This window comes from Branchiostoma floridae, chromosome 5 (assembly GCF_000003815.2).
Source record: "Branchiostoma floridae strain S238N-H82 chromosome 5, Bfl_VNyyK, whole genome shotgun sequence".
NCBI lineage: Eukaryota > Metazoa > Chordata > Leptocardii > Amphioxiformes > Branchiostomatidae > Branchiostoma > Branchiostoma floridae.
In genome coordinates this window covers 16388718-16397055 of record NC_049983.1, presented here as the reverse complement: position 1 = coordinate 16397055, position 8338 = coordinate 16388718, and the positions used below count along the sequence as shown (strand labels likewise).

Here is an 8338-nt window from a genome sequence, read left to right as displayed (position 1 = left end):
TACCTACACTGACTACAAAGTCAGTGAACAGGAGGGCAATTAGCACTTACACTGCAAGCACAGTTTGATTGGGAAACAATCGGATGATAATAGCCTTTGTTCTAGCCGATTGGGGGCATGGCAAATGCACTAGCTGACTACACTCCTTGGCCAGTTCAGTACTATCTTATGCCATCGTAGGGTCTGCTTGGAGATTAAATGCAGATCGCCTAATTACAAAGGGGCACCGCAAGGAGCAACACTATTGTCATTTATGTAGGCTCAAATTCATTCCTTTCAAAACATTGTATATCACTATCAGCAATATATTAACATGTCACCAGAAAGCCACAATATCAATATTGCATGTCTAATTTTCCTTTCACAGCAGACATTTTCCTCTAAAAAGAGAAAACAGAATTCGCAAAGAAATATTCTAACGATATCCATGGCACGTTTATTTCATCAAATCCTGTTTAAAATTGAACAGTCATTTTGTAAAAAGGATGATTAGAATGTATGTTTAGCTTAATTCTAATAAATTGAAAAATGCACATGTAACTGTGGTATCACAATTGTGAGTTTATGTTACCATTCTGGAGTAGCTACAGAATATTTACAACCCATTTATACAATTTCACACAGAGCATAAAGCCTCACTGATCCAGTGACTAAACTCATACTTGTCTTTAACTAATATATGAAACCTATAATTTTGTAAGAGTTTTTAACCAATCTGCCTTTGTCCTAATAGACAATGCTCTTATATAAAGGCTTCATGGAAAAATAAACGGCTTATTTGGCAATTTCTTTGCAACATGTCTTTTTGGCTATTCAAAAAAATGTACTAAGTCTTGAGATGTTACTTCAATGTTAAAAAGTTATTATGAAGTAAACTGATCATTAGTCAAGACTACTAATTCTAATAGTTAAAACTTGCCACTTTTCAGCAATATACACACAGATTGTGCTGCTTACTGAATATTTAGGATGTGCAACAAAATACATGTACTCAACATTTCACAGTCATTAGCTGCAACGAATGATACTGTGTTTAAAGGTGAACACTTCTGTGAAGTAAATAGGCGGCGATAATTATATCAGCAATATATCAACATGTCAATGGAATGCCACAATATCAATACTACATTTTCCTTTCATAGCACACATTTTCCTCTAAAAAGAGAAAATATAATATGACTTACAAAACAAATCTTCAAAAAAATCCATGGCACTTTCATCAAATCCTTAACAATTAATTACTGTAGACTGATAAGCCTTTGTGGTGGTTTTACATTTCTAGTGGTCTCTCCCCACAACTCATCACATCACAAAATAATTGCTGTCTTCCATTGTATCAATATTAATATTGTTGCTTCAGAGACAAACGTAAAACACCACAAACATCTCTTTTCTCCTCCTACTGCAAATTGAGTCCCAGTGATCTTAAATCAATCTACAGAACACAATATTTTTTTAGTTCATTATTCTACAGTTATTAATATCACTGCAAAGAAAATCAATTGAGTTGAGTTTGCACTATAGCTATGAAGCAAGTCCCTTGTACAATTTCTACAATTTTAAGGTTATCTCATGATACTCTTCAAAGAAATTTCTGTTGGCAATTTATACAGCCATTTGAGCAGTGATTTAGAAAGTAAAATTGCTTAAGCACAAAAAAAGCAACCTGTTGAGGTCCTTTCAATTTCTGGATCATACCACACCCTGCTCTTACAGGGACAGCCCTAAGTTCCTACACTCATATGTATCAATGCCCCTATGTTCCGATTACCAATTAGGGGTACAGGATAGATTGTTAGGTGGTGTCGGAACATAGCGGTGTAACCATCCTTACACTTGTGTGTTATTACCACTATCAATTATGATGTCTAAAGCTTTAAAAAAAGATCTAGAACAAGCTTGGTCTGAGTTTTAAGTTTCCAGTTCAGTTTTACAGTGCAGTTTCCATCTGTACTCCCAGTGAAGCAACTGTTTCCTTCGAGTCCTTGTCGTTGCTCGATTCTTCTTTTGTCTCCTTTTCACTCTCCCCCTTTTCCTCCTGATGAGCTTTATCGTCTTTGTATCTTTCACCATTTTGTGCATCCCCCTCCTTCTTACCATGAACCTTTGCCTCCATGGGGAGGGGGGTGGCTGTCAGATGAACAAGAGGGAATGTTTCCAGGTACCTGGAAAAGTGCAGAAGTGATTGGACAAAAATGATATACCCGGTAAAACACATTTACTGTAAAAATGAAAAGTAAAGCTTAACCCATGAAGGTGGAGGCTTTACAATCTATAATCTCGTTGGCTTGACAATTACCGATACTACAGTTGTGGACCTGAGAGAATTGCCTTTCAGTGTCTGATTCAGCAATTTCTGATGAGGTAATAATGTACAATTAAGATATCCAGGTGTTCAGACATTGTTGAGAAGATTTTTTTATCCACAACCAAAATTTCTTTTCAAAATTTGCTTCAAGCTCAGAAGAGAACATTTGCTGTGTAAAGATGAAACATGTTACATTATTGTATAAAGTGATGAGTGACATTTCTATCAGACTGAATGTTAGGTTTCTTACTTGGCTATAATCTGTTCGTCCAGCCACTTCTTGTAGCAGAGTTTGTCCCTCCATGACTTTGGCAGTCCCTTCACCCCCAGCTTACAGCCCAGGAGCGCCCCCGCTACTGCACCGTTGGTGTCTGCATCACCCCCCTGGGAGGGAAACAAGTTTGTTTGTTTATTTGTATTATTAGCTGCCTCAAGTTTTGTGCTTAACAGTTGTACAAGATGCATATCTGGACAGACTTATTTGATGGACCACTCACAAAGTACCGATGCAATGGCCGAGTGGGTAGAGTGTTTGGCATGCAATAGTTGTGAGTTCATTCCCTGAGCGAGTCATACCTCTCTGCTCAGCACTCAGCATTTGGGAAAGAATATGGGAGTTAAACACAGTCATCACTACCAGAGGACCAGCCCCCTGCTGTAGTGGCTTCACAAATGTGTGGCCCAAGGGCTACAGAAATGGAGATGAGCACCACCTCAAGCATCTGTTACACATGTATGGGCAACTTTAATTTAACTCACACCGAGATGGACACATAAAGTTGTTCACAATGAGAAAAACCTGTAGCTGACACAGTAGCGAGCTTGAAACAATTTCTTTACCTCCATGACGAGTTCTGTCAGTGCCTTCCTGAAGTCGCTCTGTCTCAGCGACCAGAACCCGGCGCCGAGCGTCTTGTATGTGTAACCGATCTTGCGCTTCTCGTCAAGCTTCAGGGCAGAAAGCTTCTCTGCCTCCATGTGGAACTGGAGCTCCTGGACCTAAAGTGGCAGCAGCAGAAATATAAGATTGGTAAATGGCAATAACATATCCTGCAGAGTATTTCTTTTTTTTGTTGGTCATCTTAAAAGATGGGTGCAAAGACCCTACAACTTTTGAAAGTTGATTGGAAGACAACAGATACATGTATGAAAAATCCTTGACTTAAAAATACCTGATGGAAGAAAGAAGAAGCAGGAGCAGACACAGTCTTACATGGAGGTTGAACGTAGAGAAGAATGTAGAATCAGCAGGTTACTTGATATCGAGCAATGAGAGAAATACATTTACACACACAGGATAGAGGAAGACAGCCTGATGTGCCTGACGTCATGGGAGGAACTAAGGCAGTAAGGTGCTGAATGGATCAGGCACTAGTCTTTGCAAGGCTATTAAGTCCCTCCTCTCATCTCATCTAAGCTATCCCTCAGTCTGAATAATCAACTGGTTGAGCCACACAATTTCCCTGGGAAAACCAAACTCCTAAGAGCTGGCATGCAAATGGTTACTGTCTGATCCCTGATCCCTCGCGCCCCCACAACCCCCGACTGGCAGACGATCCAGCTGGCCTCAACTATCACTTGGCTCCCCCGGCAACAATTTGGTTTTCTCAGGGTACCCCACAAAAGACCTGACAACTTTATAGACATGAAAGACTGACAAAAACACAATAATTGTAAATATATACAGATAGTTTTACATATACTGCACTGAATACTCACTGCAGTACTGTCTTCTGTTCCATCGTCAGCCAGCAGATATTTCTTGGCATAGTCAAAGCTGTCATGAGTGACGCCCCAGGTATCGATGCTCCCGTCTTCTTTACGATGTTTCCCTTGCAGCATCATGGCGATGGCTGTTGTCACGGCAACACACGAGGCAACGCATCTAGGGTGAATACATTAACATATGTATCATTTTAATTCCCAATAGGGGTGGGAAATATATTGTTTTCTTTCATATTTTTCCTTCTGTTGTTTTCACTCATAGTAGTTGTAGGCATCTGTCTATCTCGAAAGATGATGGTCCATTCTTGTAGGAGGAGAGAGACAGGAGAAATATCTGAGGTTTGCTTGCAAATGACAGCTCTCTACTGTTTACTATGGCATGGATTAGTTACCTCGGTTTACACTGAAGTAACATACTGAAGTACAGTTTAGTTATTTATGGTCTCTTTTGGTTACATGTAGCATAATGTAGCATACCAGTACTTATCATTCAAGCAGAATCTGAATTTGAATGATCATAAATTGGTGTTGACGAAAGCTCCTTGGTGTAATTGAATGAAAGCTCATCTGTTTTGGAAGAATCTACAGTTGTTGTGTATTTTGAATTGGTGTAGGTATAAACCAAACACAAATAAAAAAATAAAAACAGACAAACCAACCTGGGGTCAGCATGTGTGACCCTGCAGATCTTCTCAGTGTTGTGTATAACAGTCTCCATGTCCTGGTACTGATGCACCCCCAGGATGGAGGTCCGCATCACGCCTCCGTTAGGTGCCAGCACCTTTCCTGATCTTTCCCAAATTAAACGAGATGCCTGAAAAAAGAGAGTGAAGAAAAACAGTGTTGATTGATGCAAAAGAATCCTTTCTGTGGTAACACAACCCTTTTGTTCTTTTCTTGGACCTGTAAGCCCCTAAACAAGTGAATTCATGCCAATATAATCTGCTTATTTTTGAATTGATAATCATCAGGTCCACTGATTTTTCAGGACCAGTCCAACAAGAAAAAATGGTCCGGTAATGTCCTCTTTATGTATTTACGGAGAGTACAGACATGAAAGAAGAGACTCAGGAGTTCTAATACGGCTGGATACTAGGCTATTAAACAGTTCTCTACCTGTTCCGGTTCTGTAGTGAACTCCGCCTGTGAGAGGACCTGTAGCGTGGTCCCCCCGATGCCACACCCTCCCCAGTCCCCCAGCTCTGGGAACCCCTTGTTCATCCACGTCCTCAGCCGACAGGCAAAGTCCTGCTGCGTTGTTATGGTTACCTGGTGTGCAAGACAGTACGATAACAGTGATTGACAGTTTAGTGATGAACTGAATTCAACAGATAACTTATGAAGAACATAAATCAAAGTAAGTACCTGTTTAAGTCTACAAACAGAAGTTTTAATAAAACCCAAGACCATGTGGTAGACCTCCTTAGTGTTAATAGAACCAAATCAAAAAAGACACTGGGCTAAGTCTTAAGACTGCAGAAACTAGAGCACAGGACCGTGCGACATGGAGATTCTTGACTTAGCGGAGCAAGGGGCCAGTCCCTGGCATAAGCACTTAGGCAGGCAGGCAGGACACATATCAAATTAAAGGTTACAATTTGATGATGCATCGTTTGTTGTCATTTACTGAGGGACAGCACTACAATAGCAATGAGAAACAAAAAGACACGACATTGTTACCCTTGCCTACTAGTACCTTTCTCTCTTTGTTCTCGATCAGAGCGAGGATGATGAGAATCATCTGGTCACTGTCGTCCGTCCAGTCTCCGATGTTCCAGCGGACGCGGTGTCCGTCCTTCACTTTCATAGAATACTCCAACTTCTTGCTGCCATAGCACTGCAGAGGGGAATGAAAAGGCAGAGATTTATTGGCATTGCCAAGTAGCTGTGCTAGTGGACAATCAAGAGATTGAGAGATTGCAGCTTTCATTCCTGGCATGTATTACATGTATCATTCCTGGCTAGATGTAGTGTCCTTGAAGAAGGCACTTCACACAATTTTTGCCCCACAACCTAAGTGTCCCTTTTATATGGCTGCCAGGGCATGCAGGGATCGAAACCCATTTTGGGGAATAAGTGCACTGGAGCTGGAGGATGTAGTCTAAGAATTAGGTGCAATGAAAACATTTGGATGCACGCCAACAACAGAAAAGTGAATATTTAATATCAAAACCCAATAACAAATTAAGATATATGTACCTCTCTTTAAAACTTGAATCTGAAATTCTATAATGTCAAGAATATGCTGTATGCGTACATGTTACATTATATATCACTAGTGTACAGCAGTGTACCTAATACTAATAGTGTACACATGTACCATAAGTTAGTGTACCAGTGCACCAAAGTTAGAAATTAGGAGCACAGCAGCTAATTTTGGGTGAACGAAAGTCCATTGGTACCCAGGAGTTCTAATCCTTTACCCATTCAACACTTTGTCAATAAAACTCTGATCTCGTTGAATTTTGTACTGTAGTACAGAGTACAAATTTCACTGCAGCACTCATTACATTTGGTGCATACGTAGCTTTGGTGTCAATATGTGAATTGCGTATAAGATACATACTGATAAAGCTTTTAACCTCATTTCTTGAAGTTGCTATTGAGTATAATTCAAGGTTTATTTATTATCTTTGATTTGTTTTGCTCTGTATTTGGCTTTACTACAGCAAAAAAAAATGGAAGAATAAGTTGAAACTTGCATATGTATTGATTTTTGTATTTCACAGGAATAGGGGACTGTGTTTCACAATGTCTTGCAGTTGCAACATTTCTGTAGTACAGCTGTAGTAATACGCTGAAAATAAATTAAACTAAAACCACAGCCAAGCAGCATTCAACATGTACAATTTTTATTTCATAGTTCAACACACAGTCCATTAAAAAATACCTGAAAAGCTTCTTCCTTGCTCAGGAACTCTGTAAGAAGACCGATGGCATCTCCGATGCAGTTTCCATATATGGTACCGTAGACTCTGTCCTCGAGACTCATGGCTGCGGTTTTTACTAGTCTATCTGGACGTGTTACTTAGTCTATCCGTACGTCACATCAGTCGATGGCCACTGTGAATTGTAAAAAGAAATGCATAAAAGATGAACCAGAATAATTTTTGCAACAGAATAGAGGCTGCGGGGTCGGCATGGGGACCCACACAATGACAATTAGTTTTTGGATCACTCAGCCAGAGTTGACCCAGGAGTGTTTTGTTCACAGACAGCACAGAAACGACAAAGTGAACTATACCTGATCGCTACAAATTAAATTAAATCTAAGCTTCCCTGTTAATTCAGGCAATAGCCTTGCATTTATATATAGTCCAAGTATTTTTAACCTCCTTGATTAGCCTTATGAAAAAAGGGCATGCAGGCCCTCAACTGACTGTTGTCAGCTGGGAGATGTCATTGACAACTTGAATGAGGAAAATGTATTTGAAATGTAAATCTGAACAAACAGTCACTAATCCAAATAAGGCTTAAAGCAATGTCAGGCAAAATTTGCATGTGCAGGAAGCCATACAACATGTGTATTCATGGGAATGATACGACTCAATTTGATATCTTTAGATCAAATGAAAACTCAAAAGTAATACATGTAACAATATTGAAGGAATAATCTTCTTTAGCAATTAAAATGTTCACACGGATACACATTATATTCTGCAACTAACAAAAGATGCAAAACAAAATCTAGAAAAAGTCTCTTAACAACGACAAACTGAGCTAGTATGCCCAGTCGTTCCTGTGTTGAACCACTGCCCAACATCAAACATTTTCAGCCTGACGTAAAATAACGCGCGGCCGGTGAGGCTATGGGACCGGTGAGGTGAAGTGAGGTAAAATGAAAATTATAGCTTAATCTAATTAGTATGCCAGAGTAACACATACCGCACACAACCTGCCACTAGTAAGAATCATGAGAAATACCTAGGCTTTTCTTACCAAAATTCACGAGGCTAGAACCATCCAGCCTGAAATCCAAAGTCTCCTCTATGAAATGAAGAGAAAAAGCGGAACTTTGACTCATCGACCGAAACTGAAAGCCTGTCCAAACATGTTTGTTTTCAAAAGGAATTCTTAAAATTTTAGAAAGGAGCACACAGTAAGAAGACTTGAACCAACACATCCAAGACGACATAGCAAGAATCAAGAAATTGTACTCTAGTATCGGGAACAAACGATAATTTTAAGAAAGAAGAAAATATAGTCGCACCTGGCCTGGCAACCATCAGCGCTGTCACTTCCGGGTTCAAAGTTGAAAAGTCATACCAAGGACGTTCACCCCTGTAGGTCAAAGTTGATAGCCTC

General features: G+C 39.8%; 1 protein-coding gene across 4 annotated transcripts; it reads right to left on the bottom strand.

Annotated features, from left to right (window-relative positions):
• Window positions 1–411: 411 nt before the first annotated feature.
• LOC118416917 (ADP-ribosylarginine hydrolase Tri1-like) lies at window positions 412–8327 on the bottom strand. 4 transcript variants are annotated; one of them, XM_035822206.1, is made up of 10 exons: window positions 8244–8285; window positions 7973–8020; window positions 6924–7096; window positions 5730–5870; window positions 5150–5302; window positions 4693–4847; window positions 4028–4193; window positions 3149–3307; window positions 2559–2692; window positions 412–2165 (listed from the first exon to the last, which is right to left on the bottom strand). In XM_035822206.1, exons 3-10 carry the CDS (start codon window positions 7023–7025, stop codon window positions 1931–1933), a joined length of 1245 nt encoding a protein of 414 aa, XP_035678099.1. In that variant the 5' UTR covers window positions 7026–7096; window positions 7973–8020; window positions 8244–8285; the 3' UTR covers window positions 412–1930. The 4 variants fall into 4 exon arrangements, with proteins under 4 accessions (XP_035678099.1, XP_035678101.1, XP_035678100.1 ...); XM_035822208.1 differs by lacking the exon at window positions 7973–8020 and having other exon boundaries at window positions 8244–8327; XM_035822207.1 differs by lacking the exon at window positions 8244–8285 and having other exon boundaries at window positions 7973–8176.
• Between the last annotated feature and the right edge of the window lie 11 nt (window positions 8328–8338).

What these genes read in the sequence shown, in the direction of transcription:
- LOC118416917 (XM_035822208.1), bottom strand. Translation starts at nt 7,025, where the DNA reads ATGAGTCTCGAGGACAGAGTCTACGGTACCATATATGGAAACTGCATC. An exon ending in TCACTACAGAACCGGAACAG is followed by an intron (nt 4,848 to 5,149) that starts GTAGAGAACTGT and finishes CTCTTTTTTCAG; the next exon opens with GCATCTCGTTTAATTTGGGA. An exon ending in GTCACACATGCTGACCCCAG is followed by an intron (nt 4,194 to 4,692) that starts GTTGGTTTGTCT and finishes TATTCACCCTAG; the next exon opens with ATGCGTTGCCTCGTGTGTTG.